This window comes from Anser anser (assembly GCF_964211835.1).
Source record: "Anser anser genome assembly, chromosome: 7".
In the NCBI taxonomy this organism is placed as follows: domain Eukaryota; kingdom Metazoa; phylum Chordata; class Aves; order Anseriformes; family Anatidae; genus Anser; species Anser anser.
In genome coordinates this window covers 17,019,013-17,044,243 of record NC_139727.1, presented here as the reverse complement: position 1 = coordinate 17,044,243, position 25,231 = coordinate 17,019,013, and the positions used below count along the sequence as shown (strand labels likewise).

General features: G+C 55.7%; 1 protein-coding gene across 2 annotated transcripts; it reads left to right on the top strand.

Annotated features, from left to right (window-relative positions):
- Positions 1 to 25,219, top strand: ADAMTS14 (ADAM metallopeptidase with thrombospondin type 1 motif 14). Of its 2 annotated transcripts, none has more exons than XM_083844237.1 (22): positions 1 to 283; positions 543 to 955; positions 5,560 to 5,695; positions 6,508 to 6,704; positions 12,028 to 12,111; positions 13,663 to 13,810; positions 16,497 to 16,602; positions 16,737 to 16,880; positions 17,196 to 17,328; positions 17,484 to 17,597; positions 18,143 to 18,291; positions 18,394 to 18,569; positions 19,462 to 19,595; positions 19,816 to 19,939; positions 20,127 to 20,210; positions 20,462 to 20,625; positions 20,995 to 21,163; positions 22,185 to 22,317; positions 22,569 to 22,776; positions 22,864 to 22,990; positions 23,579 to 23,689; positions 24,414 to 25,219. In XM_083844237.1, exons 1-22 carry the CDS (start codon positions 211 to 213, stop codon positions 24,713 to 24,715), a joined length of 3,429 nt encoding a protein of 1,142 aa, XP_083700363.1. In that variant the 5' UTR covers positions 1 to 210; the 3' UTR covers positions 24,716 to 25,219. The 2 variants fall into 2 exon arrangements, with proteins under 2 accessions (XP_083700363.1, XP_083700362.1); XM_083844236.1 differs by having other exon boundaries at positions 13,663 to 13,819.
- The last annotated feature ends 12 nt before the right edge of the window (positions 25,220 to 25,231 follow it).

The window sequence follows — 25,231 nt, the reverse complement described above, 5'->3', positions numbered from 1 at the left end:
GGCGCGCAGCGCGACGCCGCCCGTCCCCGTTCCCATCCCCGTTCCCGTCCCCGTTCCCGTCCCCGTTCCCCTTCCCGTTCCCGTTCCCGTTCCCCGGAGGCTCCGGGCGGCCCCGGGCGGCGGCGGCGGCGGCGGGGGCGGCGCGGGGGGAGGCGGGCACCGTTCCCCGCCCGCCCCGCATCCCGCCCGCCCCGCAGCCGCCGGCCCCCGATGGATTATCTGCGGCTGGTGCTCTCCTGCCTCGTCCCCCTGCACGGCTGCTTGGCCGCCGCCGGTGCCCCAGGTAGAGCCGGGGGGTGCTGGGGAGGGGGCTTCGGAGGCGGGGGGCGACCACCGGGTCCTGCCCGCCCGGGGAAGGGGCGAGGAGGTGGGTAGCGGGCGGCTGGGTTGGCAGCGGAGAGGGTGGGAGCGGAGGGACACGAGGGGGTTTGTACTTGGGTTCTCCCCAAAAGCCCTCTCTATCCATCCAACCATCCCTCCATCCATCTGTCCATGCATCCATCTATCCATCCATCCGTCCGTCCATCCGTCTGTCCCCGCAGAGCTCCTGCTGTCCGGCAAGCTGAGCGAGTATGGCGTGATCGTGCCCTTCAGCGCCGATTGCCGGGGCCGCTTCCTCTCGCACGTGGTGTCCGGCGGCGTGGCGAGGGTGGCCGAAGCCACCTGTCCCCCGCCCCCCTCCCGCCGCCGCGTCCCCCGCGACGCCCTGCATGGGTCCCCGCGGCGCAGCGGGGCCGCCGGCCGCTCGCTCTACTTCAACGTCACCGTCTTCGGCAAGGAGCTGCACCTCCACCTGCGACCCAACCTGCGCCTCGTGCCGCCGGGCGCCGTGGCCGAGTGGCAGGAGGATTTCGGGGTGCTCTTCCGAGAGCCTCTCCGGCACCGCTGCCTCTTCACCGGGGACGTCACTGGCATGCCCGGCGCCGCTGTGGCCATCAGCAACTGCGACGGGCTGGTAAGCTCGAGGCCGGCGGGTCGGGTCGCTCGAGGCAAGGATCTCAAGGTTTGGGGTTTGGAGATGCTGCGCCGAAATGTTGGGTACCACCACGGGGAGCTGGGTGATGCTGACTCGTCCCTGCTCGCGCCGTGCTAGCTGTGGGGGCTCTTAACCATGTGTCCCTCTTCTTAACCAAGGTGAGGTAAGCTCCTGCTTCCTCCGAGCATCTTTTTGGGGAGCACCTTGGTGTTTTTGGTGATAGCTCATACGTTTGGAGCTTTCAGGACAGCGGGGTGAGCATGATCCAGCAATGCTGTGAGGCTGCATTCCCTCTTCATCCCCAGCCTCCGACCTGCCTGTGGAGTTCCTATTTTTGATGCACTTTAAAAACTTGTCCTTATTTTTTTATATCTCGAATCACTGCTCTTCAAACTTCCTTTGAGCCAATTTAGCCCAATTCAATCCTCATTTTCCATGACAGTGCTTGCTATTTTCTCCCGGTATTGCTTCCCAGGTTACTATTTGGTTGCACTAAACTTATTTCGCTCCCCCCCCTTTCTTTTTTTATTGTTTTATTCTGGCAGTTCCTCAGCTGTTTTTGGCTGCTAGCACAAACAATTTGGCATTCCTTTCTTTTTATACAGCGCGTGGTGTTACTATACAAGCAGAAATGATAGAGCAGCAGGGCTAGAAATAAATATTTCGCATACATCCAGCAGCTTATTTTTTGCCAGCAATTTTAGCTCATCATCCACAATTTTGGAAGCCTCTCCTTTGAGTCTGACGAGGCTGGGAAATTGCAGAAAATTCTCTGTGACCCAGATCTTGCTGGGGCTGGTGAATTTGGACACACTTGAAAGCTTTGGAGATATTTCCTATGACTCCGGCAAGCAACCAGTAGCGCTGCCTCTGCATTGGGAATTGGTTTTATAATGCAGGTTGCATGCAAATGTAATTCCCGGTGGCATGGCGAGCGAGGGGATGGTGGGATTTGGGGGCTGTATCCACCTCGAGCATCTTTTGCTTTTCCAGTCTCGGGATGGTGCGCGTGGGAGGCGCGGGACCGCTCTGTTCTGGTTGAGCAGAGTGCTCTGGGACACTGCAAATGTGTACACAGAGAGATTATGTTGTGTATAAACAGGCACTGAGATTATAAATAATGAGGAAAAAAAAAACATTTCTTGAAAAAGACAGTGCAAATTAAGCCTTTCCTAAATCCACATATAGCCACGTAATGACCTGATTTTTTTTTTTGAGATGCCAAGCCCACGGCACCTTTCCTGTCTGCTGTTTGCTGCAGGCACCCACGCGTGCAAATCTGCCTTTTTTCTGCGAGCAGGGTGGGAAGATGCTGTCCTCCAAAACACGGTTTCAGAGCTGATCCAAGCCACCGAATTCCTAAACGCTAAAGCAGCGCTCGGCAGAAAATCTCCCCCAGCAGACGCATCTCGCTGCAGGCAACCCGGCTTTCCTCTAGCAGCATGTGGCCGAACTCGAGCTGGGGCTGCCGTGACTTTCAGGGGGAGAAGAATTCGGAGCAATCGGGGTTGCGCTGTCGGCAGCAGGGCGCCTGCCAGCTTTGTGTTTCCTCTGCCCTTCGTTGCACATCTCGCATCCTTTGCTGGGGAAAAGGGGAAAGAATTATTCTGGCTATTTTCTATAGGCACCGTGCTTGTGTTTTGCTCCCAGCAGTCATTCATACTGAACCAAAGCTACAAACCCTACAAATAATGTTTTCTGACCCCATTTCCCTGGGATGGGGTGGCAGCAGAAGCCTTCGGGAGCAGCAGTTAATGGAGGAAGACTCCGTCCCCACTGCCGTGCCCCTGCCCAAAGCCCCTCTCCTCGTGTGACCCCTGGATGCAAAGGGTATGGAGCATGGCGTGCGTTCATGCAGTGCCGCTTTCTGGGACTTTTTGTCCAAATTAAGTGTGAAGCGCATAGGAAAAATCCATATGCACGTCTCTGCTCCCCCCTTCTCCACGCTGTTTGCTTCTCTGGCTGAGCATAGCGGGGTTTATTAATTTTTCCACGGTTTGGCTGCAGGGAGGCGTCAGAATTTCCTGAGGTCCCGGGGGAGTTTTTACCCCTTGGGGATGGGGAGAAGCTGCTGGGGGGCATCCCCGTGGCTCGGGGGGTGCTTGGGGGTCCCAGTGGCATGAGGCCAGCTCCTTTCTGCCATCGCTGGAAAAAAGCCTTCATCCTCCCCAAGCCCTCTGTGTGCTGGCAGAGGTGACTTTGCTGGGTTTTCTTCCAGAAAAATAAATGTTTTCCCTTTTCCCTGGTAGAATTGACTTCAGAGGGGCCTTCCTGAGAGCCACATCCAGCGGCCAGCATCTCCTGTGGGAAATAGGGGGAGCGTTGGGGTGGCAGAAGTGCCTCTGCAGCCCGCGTGTGCAGCGATGCGCCAGCTGGAAGCGCGGGGAGCTGGCGCCCGTCGGTGGGAAATGGTCAGTGCGTTCAGGCGTGCAGGATCCGAGCGTGTTTGCAATGCTTGGGGCGGCTGCCCGGGGCTCTGCCCTCGGAGCTGCCGGGTTGTCGTGTGAAGGAGTGGGTGCCTACCTTCTTTTGTGGGATAACGAACATCGGCAGCTCGTGTTGGTGGAGGGGAGGGTCTGAAATTTGGTGTAAAAACAACTTTTTTGCTTTTGGCATCCTCGGTGGTAGCGACGTGGGGCAGGTGTATGCTTGAAAAAGAAATCAGGTTGTCTGTAGTGAGAGCTTCCCCTTTTACATCTACGGGGAATGGGTGCTATAAAACCCCGTGCCCAAAACCTGAGGGGCTGCAGGTGGCAAGAAGTGTGATAATAGCTGAGTTGCTGCATTTCTTTGAAAGGTGATGTGTAAATTCAGATTTTTGGGGGTAAAACTACAGTTTTTAGAGCCTCTGCCCAACTGTTGCTAGACCTGGCCTGTGGGCTGGATCCCCTCGGGTCCATCCTGGTTTGCCTGGTGCTCCTGGCTCCTGGTTGAACCCGATATGCTCGTCTCGGGGTGGTGGGGAGGGCTCTGGTCACGTCCTGTCCTGGTGGCCTGGGGGTCCCCCCCATGTCCCCCTGGGGCAGCCAGCCTGGACGCGTGGTGGGCAGGGCCTGAGGTGCACGTGTCAGGCGCGTTAGGCCCAGCACGGCCGAGTGTGGCGAAATTCCTCGTGAAGGAGGAAAAAAATACCCAAACCTGCTTTCCAGAGGAGTTCAGCAGCTAATAAAACTGAAGTGGAGCAGGAAATTTGATGAAGCGTGCCGGAGCCAGGTTGGCTGATGCCACGGCAAGCGCGGGGACACAAGGGGGACCAGGTGGCCCAGGCAGGCCCTGCTGTTGGCAGAGCCCAGCCCCATGCTGGGCCATGCAACACGTCTCTGTATCTTTATTTGATGAAAAGAGCTGTGCCAGTAACCTTGATGAGTACTACAGTAGGTACGTACGGTGGGAGGCTTTGCTCTAGGAACGCATCCATACGTCCTGCTGCGCTTTCCAGGCAGGGATTCAACAGCAGGCAGCGCTGGAGAAGCAACCAGGTGCCTGTGCGATGGGTGCCAGCAAATTCAGCGCCGATGGCCCCGTCCCACCTTGTCCTCAGCCGAGGGATCTCCGAAAACCATCGGGCTGGAGGTGCTGCCTGCACCACGGAGCGCTCGGGCTGGCGGCCAGGCAGGTTTTGTGGGAGCTTGGCGTTAATTAGGAGCATTTGGTAGCCAGGACAATGTTTCCAATGGCGTTTGCCATCTCATTCATCTTTCCCTGGTCTGGGAGGTAGTCGTACTCGTAACGCTTTCCAGCTTCTCGGCTGAAGGGATTCCCCTGCATTCATTTCCAAACGCTTCACGGGCAAAGATGAGTATTTATTTTCATTCCTCCCTGCTGCAGTTGCAGTCAGTAGCACCAGCGAAACAGCCACATTCCTTCCTGGTGGCATCTGGATGTGGCATGGGGACGGGGATGTGTGTGGGGAGAGCTGGGTGGGAGCCTGTGACCACTGGCAGGGAGAAGGAGGCAGAGGAACTTCTGGTTGATGGGAAGGGAAGGAGCTTTAGAGCCATAGAAAGGACATAACTTGAAGTGTGGTCAGGTTTTTTTTGGTTGGTTTTCCCCTCTTCTTTTCTTTTTTTTTTTTTTTCCCATCTATGGAAGAAATTAAGGTTCATCATGTGTGAATCTTGTAATGGATTCTGTCCAGTGCATGCGGTGATTTTTGGCTGGCACCTAAAGCTGGTTTGATGCACAGGGCAAGGTGGAGGCATAGGGCATCTTTGTAGGATGGCTCTCCCGAATGTTGCAGTGGTCGAACAAACCCGTTTAGCCCCAAAACAGCAAGCTCACCCTGTGAATCACAGAATTAACGTGATGTAACTTCCAAAATTACTGCTTGTGGTGTCCAACTGTGTGGTGAGACAGCTCCGCTGCCAGGAGGAGACATGGGGTAGTGATGGTTTCTCATGGGCTTTTGACATTAAACCAGCATGGTGGGGTAGCAGCAGGACATTCTGTTTATTCAGGATGTCTTTTCCCCTTCCTTGCCCTACAGCAGTCTTTTATGAGTATATTGAGTACGCATGTGTATCCACGCATACAAAAAAAAAAATGTTTTTCCCATTTTTCCTCTATTTCATCGCTTCGTGCAGGCTGGCCTGATTCGGACGGACAGCACCGAGTTCTTCATTGAGCCGCTGGAGCGGGGGCAGCAGGAGACGGAGGCGCGCGGGAGGGCCCACGTGGTGTACCGCCGCTCGGCCATTCGGCAGGACCTCCGTGCCGAAGGTAGGGGCTGGAGCTCGTCTCCATCAATTAACCCAGCAATTAGCCTCTGTGCTAACGCTGTTATGAGTAAGTGGACAAAGGTGGTGTTGTCGTCCTTGCTGTCTCTCCTACTGCTCTGGTGCACAGGCTCGTTGCTGCCGTGCTTTCATTGGAAATTTGGAACTTCTCCCAAATTTGGTTAAAATTGCATGAGTCTCCCTCGTGGAGATCTTCAAAAGCTGCCTGGATGTGGTGCTGGGCAGCCTGCTCCAGGTGTCCCGGCTTGAGCAGGGGTTGGACCAGGTGGACCCAGAGGTCACTTCCCAACTCAACTGCTCTGAGTCTGTGCTGGTCAAAGAGATGGGTGGGACCAGGTATGAGGGTGGTTGCATCAGCCCCGGGAGGCCAGGACAAGTAGCAGACCTGGGAATTGCAAGCAGAAGGGTTTTCTGCAATTTGCACAAATCCCTGGCCATGCCAGGATGGGGGGTGCTCCAGGAAGGTGCCCTCCAACCACCTTGTTTCTATACTGCGTGGATTTGCCCGTCCCCCAGCATCATGAGCTTCTTTTTGGCTTTGCAACACTTCCACAACTCATTCTGGGGGCAATTTGCGGCTTTTCCAGGCTGTTTGAGTCTCCTTAAGTGGAGTGAACCACCAGCAGCATGTGTTCCCCACGTCTTCATGTGCTTGCTGCCCACACCACAAAACTCTCCTCTCTACCACCTCCGGGGCCAGCAAGTCACTTCGTACCACGTTCAGCCCCAAAATCACTGCAGGGTCCGTGTTGGGTCTCTTCAACTCTTCTTTTTCTCCTTCTGCCCCCTTCTCAGTGCCCGGTGTGCGGGTGGGCGAGCTCCCCAACTCCCTGGAGCTGCTGGAGGAGCGGCTGGGCGAGGCGGAGCGCAAGAGGCGTCACGCCAGGAAGGACGACTACAACATCGAGGTCCTGCTGGCGGTGGACGACTCGGTGGTGCGCTTCCACGGGAAGGAGCACGTCCAGAACTACGTCCTCACCCTCATGAACATAGTAAGGCTTTCCTCGGGGGGGATCGGCGAGGGTTTGGGGGTTAACTGACCTCCAGAGCACCTTCTGCTTCTGCTGGCCGTTGCCATCTCTCACGTTGCGCCAGGGGAGGTTTGGAGTGGGTGTGGGGAAGAATTTCTTTGTGGAGAGGGTGGGTAGGCACTGGAATGGGCTGCAGTGGGGTCCTCGTCCCCGTGGGTGTCCAAGAGACATGTGGACGTGGCACTAAGGGCTTGGGTGAGTGGTGGGACTCGGTGGGTTGGGCTGGTGTTGGACTTGGTGGCCGTGAAGGTCTCCTCCAACTTATATCACCCTGTGATTGTGTGGCTGAGATCTCAGCAAGTTCTGGGAAGGAGGACAGTGCCTTCCCCTTCTCTGTTTTGAAAGGTCTCCATCTGTTGAGGGCGATTTTTCAGATTTGCAGAAGAAATCTGTGCACCAGATGGAACCCAGCGAGAAATTCCTCCAAAGCCAAGCCCCGTCCTCTCCCAGCTGCTGTCCCCGAAAGGCAGAGGTGCACGAGCGTGGCTGCTCTCCAGGGTTACCTCGAGTGGCTTGCTTAGGGAATGCTGCGCAATAGCAAATGGGGTACTCAGAAACTGGGGGGAGAGGAAAAAAAACACTTTTTTTTGTACTTTTGACTTTTTTAAGGTTTAGTTTTCTGTGCTTTGTCCTCTGCTCTATTTTTATTTTTAGTACCCTTTCGCATGGCCATGGGAAGTGTTAGAAAGGTGCAGCCAGCTCAGAAATAACTGAGCTAGGAGGATGCTTTCGCTTTTTTTTTTTTTTTTTCTCGCCTGCTTGTTTTGGCAGTGTTTCTGCCCTGGCAGGCAGGCTTAGAGCAGCACTACCAGGCGCGGAGGGTAAATTATCCACACGAGGAGTGAGGATTTGCTGGTTTGCCACCTTTTAGAAGAGGTATGAGCCTGTCTGCCCTGCTGCTAGGGCAACCCCAAGTGTTTTCTTTTTCACGTGGCCAGCCCCAAATACACATAAGGAATCGGAGAAGTCGCTGGTTTTAAAAAGCCGACGCCTTCACTGCAACTTTTTAATCTCCAGTGCTTTCCTGCTGCTGGTGCTAGGTACTGCAGATGTGCAGGGCAGTGGGAAAGCCGCTCTCTCCCAGGGGTTCTGAAATTCCGGTACCATATTCCCAAATCCACTTTTGGAACGTTTTTTTCCCTGTTTTCTCATTAACTCATCCTGCAAGCGGGAGGTGCCCCGGGGTCCCCGGACTGACCCGGGGCCCTTCCCGCGTTTCGGGTGCCGGAGATGAGCTCATTGCCCTTTCCCACCGGGGCCGGGCTGAGCGCCTGGGGGCTGCCAGCTCGCATCAAAAGGCCATTTTTCAGCCGCATTTCATGCTTTAGAGGCAGCGCTTTCAGGGAGGGAATGTGCGGGGTGCCGGCTGCTCAGATAAAGGCAGCGCCGGGGATTTTAGTGAATTAAATAAGGAGGGGGGGGAAGCAATGTCAAGAAAGGGGGTGGGGGGGGAAACAACAGGATAATGCAGAGAAATGCCTCCCTGAAGTTGGGTTGAGTGGGAGCGGGAATTGCCCCATTAAACCTGGGTGATAAAAAGCCCAGTCATGGGAAATGTGATTTTTGGGAGCAGAATGTGTCAGCTCCCTTTCTTGTTGGGGTTCCTGCTGCTCGTCCCGATGCTCTCGAGGCTTGGGATGGCCCCGTGGAGGGGAGGAAGGCTGAGCTGTGGGCTTGGAGGAGCTTGCACCAAGCGGTGGTGGAGCTGGGAGGTCCTGGGTGGGCTGGGGCTGGCGCGGAGCCTGGAGGTGCCCAACAAAGCACATTTCATTCCAAAACCTCAACCTCACTCCAAAGCCACCAGTCTGGCTGGGCAAAATGGGGTCAGGCAGCGTGGTTTGGGGCAAACGTTGGGAACCCTCAGTCCTTGTAGGGTTTTGTCATCTTCATGTCCACGCGGCGCACAGAAGTTCCTCTCCCCTGCGGTCTCTGTGGGACCTCTTTGCACCCAGCGGGGTTTCTCCCACCAGCACAGCCGGGTGCCAGGGCTGTCCCCAGAATTTGGGTAACAGCACGGAGGTGCTCGGTGTTTTCCCATTGTTTCGGGTTACTAAGGAAACCCCATGAGTCAGAGCCACGTCCAGGCTGCGACTTGTGTGCTCCCTCCTCCCTCCGGCGCATCAAGAGGTTCATTGTTTGCAAGTGAAAAAAAGTGTTACCGAGACCCCACGTAAGATAGTTTTTGGGGAAAAAGCAAGCCTCCAGCTTTATTTTTAACCTGGGGTTACCTAACTACGGCGCTAAATCGGCAGAGATTTTCTTTCCTCCCTGTGGAGCTTGCAAAATAAAATAAAAGTCTGCTCCACGAGCTGCCTCCTTGCTAGCAATGTAATAACAACAAAAAATACCTCTGGTGTTGTTCTTACACATGCATGCACTTTCTCCCCCCTGCCCCCAATATAGACTGGTGTGTTTGCTGCTCTGTTTTTGGGACAGCGTAGCCTGTTGCGTAGGGGCATGCAAAGGGAATGAGGGGGATAAGGGAAAGCCGAAGATGACTTGGCTGCTCTGCCCGCGAGATCTGGGATTTTGAAATGTCAGCTATTCTGCTCGTCTGGCAAATTCTTCTCGTGCTCTCGTTTTGTTTGCCTTCCCTCAAGAGCAGGGAAGTCTAGACGGCCGCGGTGCGGTTCGCCGCGGGGAGCGGGTGTCTGCCGTGGGCTCGGGATGGGAGCAACCGCAAGGCGTGGGCACGGGGTCTTCGCTCTCCTCTCCCTTGGCATTGCCCCCTGGGGTCCCATGGGCTGGCTTTCTTGCCCCGACACGCAGCTAGGCTGGGCTTTTAAAACATTCTCTGCGCTATTTCTCTGTTCAGTGTAATTGGAGAGCATTCTTTGGCAGCGGACGGCGATGCAGAGGCCGGGCATCTGACAGCCTTAGATAAGGAGGTCTGTGCTCCATCTGTCCCTCCAGCGGCGATCTGCTGAGCGGGGGCTTTCTGCGGGGATTTTCTTCGAAGGCATTGACTTGCTAATAGCATCCGCAGAGGGCAGGGGGAGTCGTGCCAATCTCTTCTTGCTCCCTGCTCCGAAATGCTCTTGCGGGGGGGTTTGCAGGAACAAGCCCTGTCCACCTCTGTCAGTGGTTATGCAAACAGAAAGCCTTGGGCAGTCTGCTTTCTGAATTATCTGCAACAGTTGCTGCAGAGCTGGCATCGGGGGGACACAGAGCCCTCGGTGCCCTGCCGAGGGGCTGAAAACACCTAGGCAGATCCCTTCCCTTCAGACAGCGGGCACCCTGTACAGCTGCTGCCGGAGCGTGGTGTCGCACTGCTTTTAAAGCTCTGGGGGATTGGCATCCTGGAATAATACAGCTGCTCGCGTCCTGCTCCCGCTGTGAGCAGTTTATGAGCTGCTGGTGGTCCTGCTGCTGCCTGCAGTCACTTCTCCGGCAAGACTGAAAAGGAAAAGGACCGAAAAGGAAAGATTCATGGCGCTGTGCAGGTGTTGATGAGTTTCATTGTCCACAGCTCCTGAATGCAGGAATTTTTCTGCACCACGTCCCAGAGAAGAGCTTCAGAAAGGATTCTTCCCATCCTCTTTATTCTTCCCAAATGCATTAAACACGGCGCTGAGAAGCAGCTCCACTGCAGTGAGCGAAGGATACGTGGTGCAGCGGTGCCTTTCCACACTGGGCAAAAGGCTTTTTCCCCGCAGGTCTTGCAGCCTGTGCACCTGAAGCAACGCACTAGCTTTATCTATTTATTATCTATTTATCTACTAGGGCTTTATCCATTTATTTTTCTCACCTGTTTTGCTGCGTTCAAGATGTGGCAGGATCAGGGCTCGTGGTACCTCTTTGCAAAGCCCAGAGTGGCTCCGCGGCTGTCACGCGGTGGCGTTAATGCTGGCTCCCGATGGGTTTAGGAATGGACTGACTCGGGCTTTCAAACAGAAGCCCGGCCTGTCAATCGTGGGTCTCATAAAGCACTCATGTCGCCTGGAAAATCGCAGGCTCGGATCCGCGCTGCATCTGCGTCAGTTGTCACAGGGCCCTCCGTTTCAAGTGTAGGCTTAAAAAAAATAGAAAAGGGGGGAAAAAAGCTTTAAATCTGGCTTATAAACATCATGTTCTAGTCATGAAAGCTGTGGCAGAGCCAAGGGAAATCATTTTCCCCACATCGCTTTTGGGGTGATGGGGCAGGATGCTATGGCCATGTGTGCCGTTGGGTCCTCCTTTGGGAACAAGGGAAGGTGAGCTCTGAATTTTGAGTTTAAAAAATGAATGAAAAAATCCTTTTTGTGGCTCTTAAAGAGCGGGTGGGGAAAAAGCCACTCTTTCAGACTTTGTTCTTCCTGAAATACAGAAAAAGAAGGCTGTAACTCATGATTTCCTTTGCAAAGCAGCAGATGCTGGTGTATATATGTCACTGACTCACAAGCCCTCCCTGTTCTGCTTGTGCCGTCTTCTCCTGTGGATTTCTCCTGGGGGCTTTTGAGGTGCTAGGTCAAACTTGACTCACTGGTGCAACTGAGTAATGCCCTTGCTTTGATAAGATCTTTTGCCTCTCCCAGAAAAGCCTTTTTTTTCCCTTCCCACCGACTTCAAGGACATTAAAAGCCCAAGGGTTTCCTTGTATCCGATGAATTCGTGCTCTGAAAGGGGCAAAGGCTCACTGTGAGATGCTCCTGGTGGAGGAGGTCCCCAGGGGAAAGGCTCTTGACAGGGCTGGGGATGTCCCTGGCCATCTGAGCCACTGATTGCTGGGAAATTTCGATTATTCAAACTTGGCTGGTTTGCTTTGTGGTTTTTCAAGAGCAACAAGAAGCAAAGCAGCTGGGCTGGGAGGAGGGAGACGCGCTCTCTGCACCTTGTCTTGGGAGGTCTTGGGAAGTGGGAGAGGAATGAGAGAGCGGGCCCGGACCTCTCTGGGGAGCGGTGTTCACTGCCAGGAGGCAATGATTTTCGGGGTCTGTGTGTTTATGTGCGCATTTATGTGTTCAGCTGGTGGCCAAACATCTCCCTGTTGCTGGGAAGGTGGACGGCGCTTGGTGCTATACGAATGGAAGGCACCTTCTTGGGGGTAATGGGACAGGATCCCTGGAAAGGGAGGACATCGGACCCCCATCAGCTCTGCCTCCCAATGTTTTGCTTTAAAAACCCCGAAAGGTGATTATTTTAACCCATTCTTCTTCCAGCAGAGTGCAGGAGTGGAGAGCTGGTGGGAGGATGCTGAGCGCAGGAGCGTGGAGGACAGGAGGGAGGAGTGGCTGCAGGCACTGGCTTGCTTCAGGGCTGTGAAGGCCTTGACCTGCCCTCTGCTTTGTGTTTTTTTTCCCCTCAGGTGGATGAAATTTATCACGATGAGTCCCTGGGCGTTCACATCAACATTGTGCTGGTCAGAATGATCATGGTGGGATACCGCCAGGTAAGGACAGTGCCTGTGCTGATATCTGTGCGGAGCAGGGATGAACATGAACCCTTCTCCAGGTGGTTTCTGGAGCCTGAAGCCCTGGAGAGACGCCTCTGCTAAGCTTGTGGTGGTGGCCAACCTGTCCTCGGAGCTGGGACAGGAGAAGTGGGGGGACCCCAAATATCCTGAGCGTCACGGGTGGCCATGGGGCTTGCTGTGCAGCTATGTGTCACCTGCTGAGACAGCCTGAAGGGTCCCAGTGGTGTTTATGGGACCCTTGGGATCCCATAAACCATGGGATGAAGGTGGCTTCCCAAATTGGCAAGGGGTGGAGGTCAGTAAGGAGAAGCTGAAGCCACCATCTCGTGTCCCAGCAGCCCTGCCTGGCTCCGCTGGCTGTCCTGCAGCCCTCGGGCATCATCGTAGGATTTAGCAGTTGTAATGGCCTGGGCAGAGTGAGCACGGGGACGTTTCTCCTGGTTTCTCAGGTTGCTTTTTGTTTTTAAGGCTCTTTTGAGTGCGGCAGCCAAAAGATTTTCTGTGAAGCAGTGCAGTTTGCTATATGTTTTGTGGAAAGCTCCTACACCACGTGAATCGCTCTAGCAAGAATATTAATGAGTCCAACACGGTCATATCTGTGTGTGGTCCACAAAGCAGCCCCAATAGGTCTTGGAGGAAAAGACCTGATTGTTTCTGCTTGGCCAGAAAAAAAACAAGCGCATCCTAGAGACCCAGAGATGGTTCTCAGGAGCACGGGGATAAGAACAGGCTCATTTGGGGAGATTCCTGGCAGACCGGGAACGTCATCTCCATGCATAAAAGCCAGCAGTGTGTCTGGCTTCCTCCCAGCCGTGTTCGTGCTCGGGGCCGGGGGATGATGTATGGAGGGGAAGGGATTCGGAGCGGTGGGGTTGCGGCCAACAACCGGAGGGATGAGAACTCAAGGGCTCTGTTCAGGATGATTTAATCCTCCCAAAACCCTGCGCTGGAGGCAGCTGGCGTGTCCAGCTCTGTCATTGTTTAGGTTCGGGGGGTGATATGGGAGCGATGTGCAGATGTTTGGATCCAGGCAGGATCCCAGCTTACTGCCGGTTGTCTCTGATGCTTCCTGAGCGCGTCCTGGAAAATGACACGGTGCAGACAGTGCAGCCCGCTCTGCTTTAGCACTTATTTCTGGTCACTGCTGAGCTTGCCACCTGTCTCAGAAAGCCCTCTGGTTGGGCATTTTGTTTCCTATCCGCATGGAAAAATCCCCATGGCTTCCATTTACAGGCCATGGGAAGGGCAGAGTCCTTCCTGCCCGCCAGGAGAGCCCCAGCTGGGGAGATGAGGTGCAACTCAGCCCTCAGGAGGCTGTCGTCAGCACCTTTGCAAAATGCCCATCTTGAAGAAAAATAGATGAAAATCAGGGTGACTGCTATAAAACAGCCCTGGAGCACCTCCACCTGTTTTCTGCTGGGTCAAGCTCTATCGCAGTCAGGATGCTCTCTGCTTTCCAGCGCATCCAGGCAGTGGATTTAAAAAAATAACAATACTTTTATTTTTATTTTTTGTTCCTGTACGCAGTCGGTCAGCCTGATAGAGCGAGGGAACCCATCCCGCAGCTTGGAGCAGGTCTGCCGCTGGGCTCACTCGCAGCAGCGCTCTGACCCGGAGCACGCCGAGTACCACGACCACGCCGTGTTCCTCACCAGGCAAGATTTTGGTCCCGCAGGTATGCAAGGTACTGTATTTATCTCCATCAGGTACGTGCAGTTTGCTGGGGGAAAGCCAGCACGGGGAGAGGAAGGAATTCTTGCAAGCACAGGCTGCTGATTTGCCAGCGAGGTCTAGGAAAAAGTGATAAAAATCGGTGTTTTTTGTGTGAAGCAGAAGAAAGCTAGAATTAATCCAGGACATCAGCCTCAATGGATAAAAGAGCATCTTTATTCCTTGTGCACCAGTCCTCCCCTTGTCCCAAAGTGCCCTAAACAGTTTAAAAACGGCGTAAAAAAAGATGGAATACCAAAGGGAGCTTCTCAGGGACCTTTAAAACCTGGCTTTGCATGGGTCAGTTTCTTGACCCTCCTACAACTGGACATGGGAGCATTGCTAAGCCCAGGAGCAGGTCTTACTCGCTGTTGGCAAGGTCTCATTTCTCCATCAGGAGGTTCCCTCTGAGACCACGAGCGTGCCGGTAGCTCTAAGAACACTGATGTGTAGTGTGGGTCCTTTTGGAGGGATGGGAGAAGGAGGAGGTGGGTGGATGGATGGAGAGATGGAGGAGTCCTCCCCTCCCCATAACCCTCAGTAGGAATTAACCATGGGGGACATCCAGCAGAAGCCCACTGGAATGTGCTGTTGGCCATCAAAAAGCAGAGGAGCCTCCTGCTCTGGCTCAGGTGGCACCAGCAGCCACCCTGCCAGCTGCCCACCACCTTAGGTGGTTCCTGCTTTGGGAGCTTCATCTTGGTGCCATGAGGCATCCTGTGTTCCTCTGTCCTTGCTCGTGGTTTATGTTCACTGGCACCATCTAAGCTGCTTGCTGAGGTGATGACAAACAGCCCGTGAGCTTCTCCAGCCTGAAGGGTGTGGTGCTGGTCGGGAAGCATCTGCCCCGCTCCTGCCTACCCTCTAGCTGAGCTGAAGGCAGGGCTGCTCCGGCCCCAAGACCCTACAGTCTAACTCAGCAAGCGAGGAGAAAGGAAGCCCTTTGGGGATGAACTTCTGGAAGTCCCAGGGACCTGGGAAGGGAGCCAAAATGTCCATCCCTGGGGGCTCACGGACACAGCTTGTGCCTCCCTGCCTGTGTGTGCCAGTGCCAGTGTCAGGTGAAGCTGGGCGCACGGCTGTGCAGAGCACCGCGGTTCGCAGCCTCCCTCTTCTCTGTTGCCGAGCCAAGCCGAGCCCTGGGGAGCTTATAAAAACCTCCTGGTGTTGGCAGCAGCTCTCGGCGTGGATGGGAGCAGCGGTGGCCAGCACTGAGTAATCTTGGAAAGCTGATGCAATCCTTGCTTTTGGAACTGAGAGGAGCCGGAGGGCGCAAAGCGGAGGCTGAGCTGCGCCGCCCTTGCACGTGGGCTCTGCTTTTCCAAGATAAATGCTGCTGGGTGGTGGGCAGGTGGTGGTAAATGCTGAATTCCTGGTGGCAAAGCCCTGGCAGAGCTAGGGGAGCACCGTGTCCCTCTGCAGAAGGCACGTCTGGAGATCTTTCTGGCTTCCTCTGAAGGTTAATTTTGCAAGGTGTAATTTGTTGCGCCACTGTCATGCGTGGTTGGCCCCGAGCATGCCCAGGTGGGAGAAATGGTCAGAGGGGCTGAAAGCAGGTGGAAAATATCCATGCAGAAGAAGGAAATGCATGTGGAAGAAGCGGGAGACTGGTTTGTGTCTTGCTGATAAACTGAGGACATGCAGCATGTCCTCACTTCTGTGTCTGATATGTGTTTGCAGGCGGGTCTGGTCTATGTCAATTAAGTATTTTTCAGGTAGTTCTCATCATCATTCTCCCATGGAGAACCCTTCACTTCTTCCAGTTCTCACCATGTCTTAATTATGAGAGACAGTGCCTGCCCTCCTGAGCCACCAACCTTTCTGTATTCCCCTGCCCCGTTTCGCTGCCAGACACCGACAGCCTCCTTGGTTGGGAATTTATCCCATTCTCACTCCAGACAAAATATATTTGCTCTCATACAGAAAACTTTCCACATCGCTGCTCTTTCTTGTGGAAAGTTTAATGGAAAAAAAAAAATCCTTTAAAACGATTTACCCAGGATTTGACTCATTACTGTGTGGTTAAACCCAATTACCTGAGTCTTGCTCTCAAGCTCCTACTTTGACTTTTGCCTTCCTTTTGACTGTGGTGTCCATGGAGCACACGATTTGGGTGAGCAGTCGCTGTCTGAGAGTTGGCTTGTTGTGTCAAGTATGTCTCTTAGCCCACTTGAATGTGGGGAAGAGGAAAAAGAACCACTTTCTAGAAAAACTACGAGTACCTTTAGTGAAGTGGGCTGCTCTGGAAAGCCCCTTGGTCCTCATCTTCAGTGCCCACCTCGCAGGAGGGTTCCTGCAGCCACGTGGGGCACCACCAGTGAGGTGACAGTCCTGTTTGAGGGTGACCAGCTCTGTGTCCGCCTCTGGCTGGGTTATGGGCACCAGCCTGACTCTCTGGGGCCACCGAGTGCTGAGGTATGTGCTGGAGATGCAGCTCTGTGTCTGAGCTCCTGGTGCAAGCTTCTGCTGCCACAGGTGTGTTCCCTTTGCTTGTGTTCCCAGGGACCTGCATGGGGCAGCTCGGCAGGGACCTGCCTGTGGATTACCACTGGTTCGGCTCTTGCTTATCACGTAATTTATTTATTTTTTTGCCTCTCTCAAAAGCTTTCTTTTTCCTCTCCTTCTCTCTCCTTCCTTCTCTCTTTCTCCAGGCTACGCGCCGGTGACGGGGATGTGCCACCCGCTCCGCAGCTGCACTCTGAACCATGAGGACGGCTTCTCCTCAGCCTTTGTGGTCGCCCACGAGACTGGCCACGTGTAAGTGACAGGGACAGAGCTATTGCCACGCAAATGCTTGACCCAAGGGGCTTTCTGCACCCCTTTCTGCCCAAAAGGCTCAGTGCAAAGCCATGTCCCACGAGGAAACCTGGCTTGCTGGCTTTTGCCAACAGGTTGGGCATGGAGCACGATGGCCAAGGCAACCGGTGCGCCGATGAGACCAGCATGGGGAGCATCATGGCACCGCTGGTCCAGGCCGCCTTCCACCGCTACCACTGGTCCCGCTGCAGCAAGCAGGAGCTCAACCGCTACATCCAGTAGGTCGACTTGAACTCCTTCTCCTCTCCCATGGCGTGACTGTGCCAGGCCCTTAGGCTATCCATTTTTTTTTGTGCTGCATAAAGGCCGTAGAAACACACAGAGTGGTTTTGTGTGTCAGGGCCACGAAGAGTAGCAGGAAACCCTGAAGACAGAGGAGGTCGTTGGGTTGCTCTTTGCTGCTGGTGTGCAAACTCATTTTGCGGCAGCGCTGGGGCTCAGAGAATTGGGATTTTGTAATATCTGGGTTTGGAGAGAGGGCTGGGGGTGAGGGAAGGAGTGAAACCCCCCAGATCTCTGCCCCCATCCAACAGTTCCTATGACTGCCTTCTGGACGACCCCTTTGAGCACCAGTGGCCTGTGCTTCCTGAGCTGCCGGGCATCAACTACTCCATGGACGAGCAGTGCCGTTTCGATTTCGGCGTGGGCTACAAAACCTGCACGGCAGTGAGTACAGCCCGTACCCTACTGCCCTGCTGGTATCACCCCAGCCTGCACCCACCAGGAGCCTTGGGCCTTCTCCTGACCTGGGAGAAGGCTCTCCATGGGGTAGGACGGGTGCTGGGAGCCCCCCCACCACCCATGTCCCGTTGGCTTTGCAGTTCCGCACCTTTGACCCATGCAAGCAGCTGTGGTGCAGCCACCCAGACAACCCCTACTTCTGCAAGACCAAGAAGGGGCCCCCCTTGGATGGCACAGAGTGTTCCTCGGGCAAGGTACTGGCCGTGCCTCTGGTGTGGGGGGTGTTTGGCTTTCCACCCTCTTGCTCTGGCTTTTTGGAATCTCCCCTGCTTGAACAAGTAGCGTTATGCCTCATTTTCCACTCCGGTTGCCCAGCATGGCTGTGCTCGGGTGAGGACTTTGTTCTTCTGAGCCATCTGCCCTTGATGATGAGTAAATGAATAAAGAAGGACTTGCAGCTTCAGAGAACAGGGGATGAGAAGCCAGGAGATGTGGAAAGCTGAATATTGGGTGCAAATGAAGTCGTCTGGGGCTTGTTGCAGAAGTTTGGGTTCATCCCACCTGGCTGGGGTGCCCCTGAGCCAGTAGGGAGACACCCATGGGCTGCTTCAGTCCTGGACCCAGGCGTGATTCAGTGCCTGCTGGAGGATCTGCATGGGTAACAAGAGGTCGTTTACAACCAGAGAGAGAAAACTAGCCCAGGAACTCAAAAATACGGTGTTACGGAAGGAATCAAAGGTCCTGCTTGTCTCTGCTCCTGTTTGGAGACCGAGCCACCCCTCTTTCTCCTCTCTTCCAGTGGTGCTTCAAGGGTCACTGCATCTGGAAGACGTCGGAGCAGCCGTACAGCCAGGATGGTGGCTGGAGTTCCTGGTCCAAGTTCGGCTCCTGCTCCAGGACCTGTGGTGGCGGCGTGCGCTCCCGCAGCCGGAGCTGCACTGACCCGCCGTACGTTTGGCTTCCAGCGTGGTGGGCGAAGCTGGAGATGCACCGTGCTTGAGCAGCAACCCCACCCCAGTGCTCTCATAACCCCTTTGTTCTATTTTCTAGTCCTGCTTATGGTGGGCGCCACTGCCCAGGAGCCACCTATGAGCACCAAGTGTGCAACAGCGAGGAGTGCCCGGGGCCCTACGAGGATTTCCGTGCCCAGCAGTGCTCCAAGCGCAACTCCTACTACACCCACGACAACAGCAAGCACGCGTGGCTGCCCTACGAGCATCACGATGGTGAGTGGCAGTGGGGCCTTGAGGACCCGATCCATCTGTGGTTGGGTGCCCGGAGGTGACAGCCAGCTTGCAAGCATGTGGGGTTGATTTAGTGGAAGCACTATCTGCTGTCTTCCTCCCATGGATGGGAGCTGTAGGGTGCTGTTATACCTAGACACGCACCTCCCTTCCACCTTCTTGGTCTTTGTGCTCTCACCCAAGAAACTATCAGTAGCCTTGAAGAAAACATGCTGGCAGCAAGTGCTTTGGGTTGGCAGCTATGCCACATGTGCAGAAGTTGGGTTGTAGAAACCTCCTGAGCTGGAAACAATAATCCAGTGTCAAGCAACCAGGTCCTGGACATCTCTTCTGCTTGCCCTCAGGTAGAGAAACCCAGATATTGCTCTGGGTCCTGCTGGCTCGAAGGGCAGCAGAGGTGGGCTGAGGAGATCAACCTGTGTTGAGCCTCTCCCTGCTCGTTACTGGAGATGGAGATAAATCTGCTTGTGCTGCTTTTAAAGTTTTATCTCTGCTTTCTGTGTCCTTTGGCACACAGAGGGTTTGTTTGCCTTGGGGACGGCATGGTGCTAACTCCGCTGTTGGATGTGTCCTGGTCCCATGGTGGGGGATCACTGGAGTGAACCCTGCCCCTGGAGCTACTTAATTTCTGTATGAAGTGGCGTGTCCAGCCCAGTTGCTTTCTCTTGCTTTCCAGAGGGTGCTGGGCAAAAGCACAGGCTCTTGAGCAGCAAACGGACATGGTAAAACGAGGGACGAGAATAGCCTGGGCTTTTGGAGTCTGGCTGTGCTCACGGGCACAAGCTGAGATGGGTTTCTGTTTTCACCCAGCCTAATGCATTTCAGCAAATGTTTTTCTTTTTTTTTTTCTCCTTTGCTTTGTGTTTTGCCCCAGATGCCCAGAAGTGCGAGCTGATCTGCCAGTCCGAAGGGACGGGGGACGTGGTGTTCATGAACCAGGTCGTTCACGACGGTACCAGGTGCAGCTACCGGGACCCCTACAGCATCTGTGTCCGGGGCGAGTGCGTGGTAAGGAGCTGACCCTTTCCAGGAGAGGGGACACATCTCGTACATTCCCTTCGCCCAACGCTTTTTGGGGTTGGAGACGTGTATTTTAGCCCAGAGACCCAACCCAGTGTGCAGCAGGGGGCCAGGCACGTGGTGGTGATGCAGATGTGGGGAGCGAGCACTGGACAGCCGTGCCATGGGGATGTAACCCCTGTTTGCCTTCTCTCCCCTCGGGTGACAGCACGTTGGCTGCGACAAGGAGGTCGGCTCCCTGAAGCAGGAGGACAAGTGCGGGGTCTGCGGTGGGGACAACTCCCACTGCCGGACGGTGAAGGGCACCTTGGCCAAGACCCCAAAGCAGCCAGGTGAGGAGGTCGTGCTCGATCGTAGCCCAGCCTGCGAGTGGGGGCAGCGGGACAGGGACCCCCAGAGCCACCTCTGTCCCATGGCAGCATGACAAAGAGGTGGCGTGCAGGGGAACCAAACCCACCTGCCCCGCTGCTCCTTCTCTGAAAGCTTTCTCTTTCCATCCTCCCCTCTCACCCCTTTCAGTGGGTGTTCTGAAGATGTTTGAGATTCCTGCTGGGGCGAGGCACGTGCAAATAGAAGAGATGGAGCCGGCATCCCACAGCATCGGTGAGTCCTGCTGGGATGGCTTTCCTCAGCCTGGGCTGAGGACCAGGACTGGTTCTGCGGAGGTGAGGAGCTACACGGAGGTGGCATCCTACCCTGGTCCCTGCTCACCTCTGTTCACCTCTCCCTTGACTGACTCTCAGCCCTATTCTGACTATTCCCACCCAGAGGCTTCTATTTAGGTCATTCAAACCCTTCAAAGGTGGTGACCAGAGGAGAAAAAGTTGCAGTATTGACTTTTTTTTTCCCTCCAGCTGTTAAGAATCAAGCTACGGGTAACTTCATCCTTAATGCCAAGGGCAAAGAAGCCAAAAGCAAAGTGTTCATTGAGATGGGCTTGGAGTGGGAATATACCATTGAACACGGCAAGGAGAGCCTGAAAACCAGTGGCCCTCTGCATGAAGCCATCAGCGTTTTGGTAAGTGTGGCTGACACATCCTCTGGGACCATCGGGGACAACCACTGTCCAGCGGGACAGGGAGGGGAGATGGTCTGGGGTGGGATGTGGGAGGTATGGGAGGATTTTGAGAAAAGGCATTTTAGTCCAGGTCTCAATTATTTGGGGATTTTGGGAGTCAGAGGGCATGCAGCTCAAGGCTGGTGTTGGGAAACTTGGACAGCATCTTTCTTTGCAACTGGAGAGGTGCGTTCCCAAAGGGTAGGCCCTGTGTTCAGAGCCCATCTAACCGTGTTGGAGGTGGTAACGGGTCTTGTTGCGCCTTCTGTTTTCCTTCCCCTCTCCCATGGTCTCATTCCCTGCCACTGCTTGTCCTCTCTGTGCCACCAGGTCATCCCTCGGGAGGAGGAGGAGTCGAGGAGCAGCCTGATGTACAGGTACATCATCCACGAGGACCTGCTGCCGATGATTGGGAACAACAACGTGCTGCTCGAGGAGATGGACTCCTACGAGTGGGCCCTCAAGAGCTGGTCTCAGTGCTCGAAGGCGTGCGGAGGAGGTAGTTTTCCCTTTGTGGGAGGCTCCGGGGGGGGGCTTGGGAGGTTGTTTGGGTGTCAGGCAGTGCCTGAGTCCTTTGGGACGTCTCTGGCTTGTTCTTTGCATCTGTAGCATGGGGTATCTACAATATGGCAGTAAGTGTGAAAAAAAATATTATGGCAGGGCAGTTTAGGTGAGCAAGGTGAGCGTTTTAGCCAGATTTCTGATGGAAATGTGATTGTGCGTGGGCATACTTTTGTTTGTCCATGTGTCTGCAGTCATTTTTGGTTTAAGACAGCAGTGGGTTCAGTTTGGGCCAAGGAGCAGCATCTTGCAAACGACTAAAACCTGCGTGGAAATAGGCAGACCCTAGGTCTGAGGTAGGTGCTGAGATGGAGGGCAGGTGGGTTTATTTCCCCTGGGCTTTTCCTCCTTTGGCTTCTGCCACAAGGCTGGTGAACGAGCAGAGCAAATAAACCACAGCTCTGTGCTGAAATAAATGAGGTTTAAGCAGGCTGAGCAGCTCTGCTGGCTCGCTCCTTACAACTCCTGGCGTGGACGCTGGAAGATTCTGGGACGCGCAGAGATGGAAACCGAGCCCTCGCTTGCTCTGCTGACCTTGCTGCAGCGGGGCTGTCCCGCGGGGTGACAGACAGTTCATGTTTTACACTAGCTTAGCCCTGATCTGCTCCGCTCCCGGGCAAGCGCCGTTCGGTTGGCAGAGCGCAGCAGCACTTTGGCCGTGCTTGCTGTGCACTGATTGTTCCTCCTGGCTGGAGAAACGCAGCTGTACTCCTTCAGTTTCCCCAAAAACTCACCCAGTTTTGGGGGAGGAAGTCTTGAGTTTGCTTATCCCTTGCAGCCCCTCTCTGTGCATGCACCCCAGAGGGGTCCAGCACCCCTCAGAGCATCCTCTGCAAGCCTAGGTGAAGCACTGCGGTGCCCTGGGGTCCCATGGGAGCTCCGAGGACCCATCCTGGCAGGGGTGCAGGAGGACGGGGAGCCTTGTGGGACCCCTGACCGCCTGCACCCCGCTCCCCCAGGCATCCAGTACACCAAGTACGGCTGCCGGCGGAAGAGCGACAACCGCATGGTGCACAGGAACCTGTGCGACAACGGCAAGAAGCCCAAGCCCATACGACGACGGTGCAACCTGCAGGAGTGCTCCCAGCCTGCGTAAGTCCCCCTGGGTAGGTGGGTGGGTGGTTGGTTGGGTGGTTGGTTGGGTGGTTGGTTGGGTGGTTGGTTGGGTGGGTGGTTGGGTGGGTGGTTGGTTGGGTGGTTGGTTGGGTGGTTGGATGGATGGGTGGGTGGTTGGGTGGGTGGGTGTCTGCTCCCATCCCAACTCACTGTGCAATTTGGGGCTGAACCATGGCGAGCAGGGGCTTCTCCTGCCCCCCCACTAATGCTGCCCCCGACCCTTGCAGCTGGGTGGCTGAGGAGTGGGGTGCCTGCAGCAAGTCCTGCGGCAAGCTGGGGCTGCAGGCACGGGCCGTGCAGTGCGTGCAGCGCCTGCGGGACGGCACCAACCGCACCCTGCATGCCAAGTACTGCAGCGGCGAGCGGCCGGAGACCCGGCGGCCCTGCAGCCGCCTGCCCTGCCCGGCGCAGTGGAGGACAGGTGCCTGGTCACAGGTGAGCTGCGTGGGGCTCTGGGGACCCTTCCCAGCCACCGGGGTGTCCCCAGAGCCGTCACCCACCCGGTTTCTCTCTCCGGGGCAGTGCTCGGCCAGCTGCGGGGACGGCGTGCAGCAGCGGCAGGTGGTCTGCAAGGGCAGTGAGAGCGGCGGGCGCTGCCACGGGGACAAGCCGGAGGCCGTCCGGGGCTGCCACGTGTCCGTCTGTCCGGGTGAGAGCGGTGGCACTGGGGGCGTGGGGACCTGGCCTTGTTGTGTGTCCCCAAGGCACGTGGGTTTGTGCCTGGAGGCTGATGTGCGTGTGCTAAGCATGTATGTGTAAGTATTCCAGCTCACACCAATTAGTTAGGTTGTTAATTAAGCTGGAGTCCTCCATGGTAGGTTGAAATTAAGCAGGCACCTTCACGGCAGTGGATCCAGCCCCAGACGACCTTGTTTTCAGAGGGCCAGTGGAGCAAAAAAGGTGTTGGGGAGTTTTCTCTGTGGTTAGAGAAGGGGGTAACAGCCAGCCAAAATACTGCCCATCCCTTCTGGGCTCACTGTGGGTGGCTGCAGGCTTTGTGGCATGGTGAACCCATGGATAGGAGGGAGGTGGGCACCATGGTGTAATTGCTGTTTTATTTTGGGTGGCCAACCAGGCATTACCTGAGGGTCTTTGTTTCTTTAAAAAAAACCAAAAATAAATAAATAAAAAAATCTTTAAAAAGAACAACAAAACACCCAAACCACACTTTTAATCCATTTTGAGTGCCCCCAGCGTGAGCCGTGGAGGCCCCGCTGACCCAGCACTCTCTCCGCAGGGAAGCCCTCCAGCATCACGGCCAGCGTTGACAGCAGTGACCACGTCACGCCCAGAGGGCAGTGGGTGCCCCAGGAGGGGCCCAAAAACCCCGTTAGCAAGATCTCCCCCAGTAAGTGTCCGAGGGTGAGAACTGGGTGCTTGGAGGTGACATCTGCCCTCCTGTCGCCATCAGATGCTCCTCTCTCTGATGGGGACGCAGCCAAACCTCTGAGCTTCCCTAGAGGAGGAGGTTGAGCATCATCCATCCCCCGTTGGAGAGCAGGAGTTTCACCCGTGTTGGTCCTCATTCACTGCCTCCTTACCAGCCCTGTCCCAGTGGTGTGACCCCAGGGCCCCCTGCAATCTCCTGTGGGGGTGGTTTGGAGGAAGGATGCATCCCGCAGCCACCTTTGGGTGAATCTGACCCTCAGCTGCCTCATCCTGCCCGGCTCTGGTGCACAGCCTGGCGCTAGGTTGCCATCTCGTGGAGCTGGGGATCCACCACACTTCCCTCCGCCTTTCCCTAGGCACCGGCCTTGAACTTTTTTCCACCTCCCGCATATGTCCAAGCAGGGGGATGGCTTCTGCCTTTTGCCTCTTGCTCCGGACCGTGGGGTGGTTTCGGGTGCATCGCAGCTGGGGCGAGATGCATCGCAGCCTGCTTTTGGGATGCTGCTGTGGGGGATGTTTCATTCCAGCACTGCCACAACTGCTGCCGTGGGGCAAAGAGCGAGGGTGGCAGTGGTGCCTGTCGCCTATGTTGGGATCACCGGGTGCATGCGGGAGGCAAACGCCGGCCTGACCCCGCGTGCTCACTGATGCTCGCTCTCCGCTTTGTCCCCGTCCCTCTCCAGGGGAGCCCTGCCTCGGGGACAAGTCCATCTTCTGCCAGATGGAGGTCCTGGCCCGCTACTGCTCCATCCCCGGCTACAACAAGCTCTGCTGCGAGTCCTGCGGCAAGAAAGCCTCCGTCACCGCCTCGCCTCCTGGTACCCCCCACAGCTCCCCTGCAGGAACCCCCGGCCCCACTTCCCCACAGCCCCCTGGCTCCCCTGGGCCAGGGGCACCTGGGGTGGATGCCACCGCCGGGACCCCAGCCCCAAGCGAGCCATCGGTGGGGACACAGGGCGAGGGCAGGGGCCGGGCAGCCAGGTAACCTCTCCGGGACCCCCTGGCCACGTGGAGCCTTTCTCCTCCCTCCTCCTCCCTCTCCATCTCCCCCTCTTTCCCCTCGCTTCCAGCAGTGGTTTTCACAGGCAGCTGGGTTTGGAGACAACCCGGCTTGCCCCAAAATTCCCAGGAAAACCGCTGTTTTCTCATGATTTTAATTCCCCCCCCTTCCCTGCTGTGGCACTTTTTTGGCAGTGCCGCAGGGATAAAAAAGAAAAAGGTGAAAAGGAGTAAAAAGCAGCTTGGCTGCAGGACGGGCCTCTTACCTCTGCGGGTGGCTGGGAGCCACCAGCCACTGCCTTTCAAGGTGCTAAATGGGGGGGCTTTAATGTTGCCTTTTCCTCTCCCCACAAGCAGTAGCACAAAATAGGATGGGGAGGAGGACCCTGGCTCCCTGGCCAGCCCCTGCCTCCTCCAGGAACTGCCTCGCGTTGCCGGAGCGCTTGGCACGGTGCTTGTGGTGCCCCAGCTTTGGGGTAGGAGCTGGAGTCTCCCTCAAAAA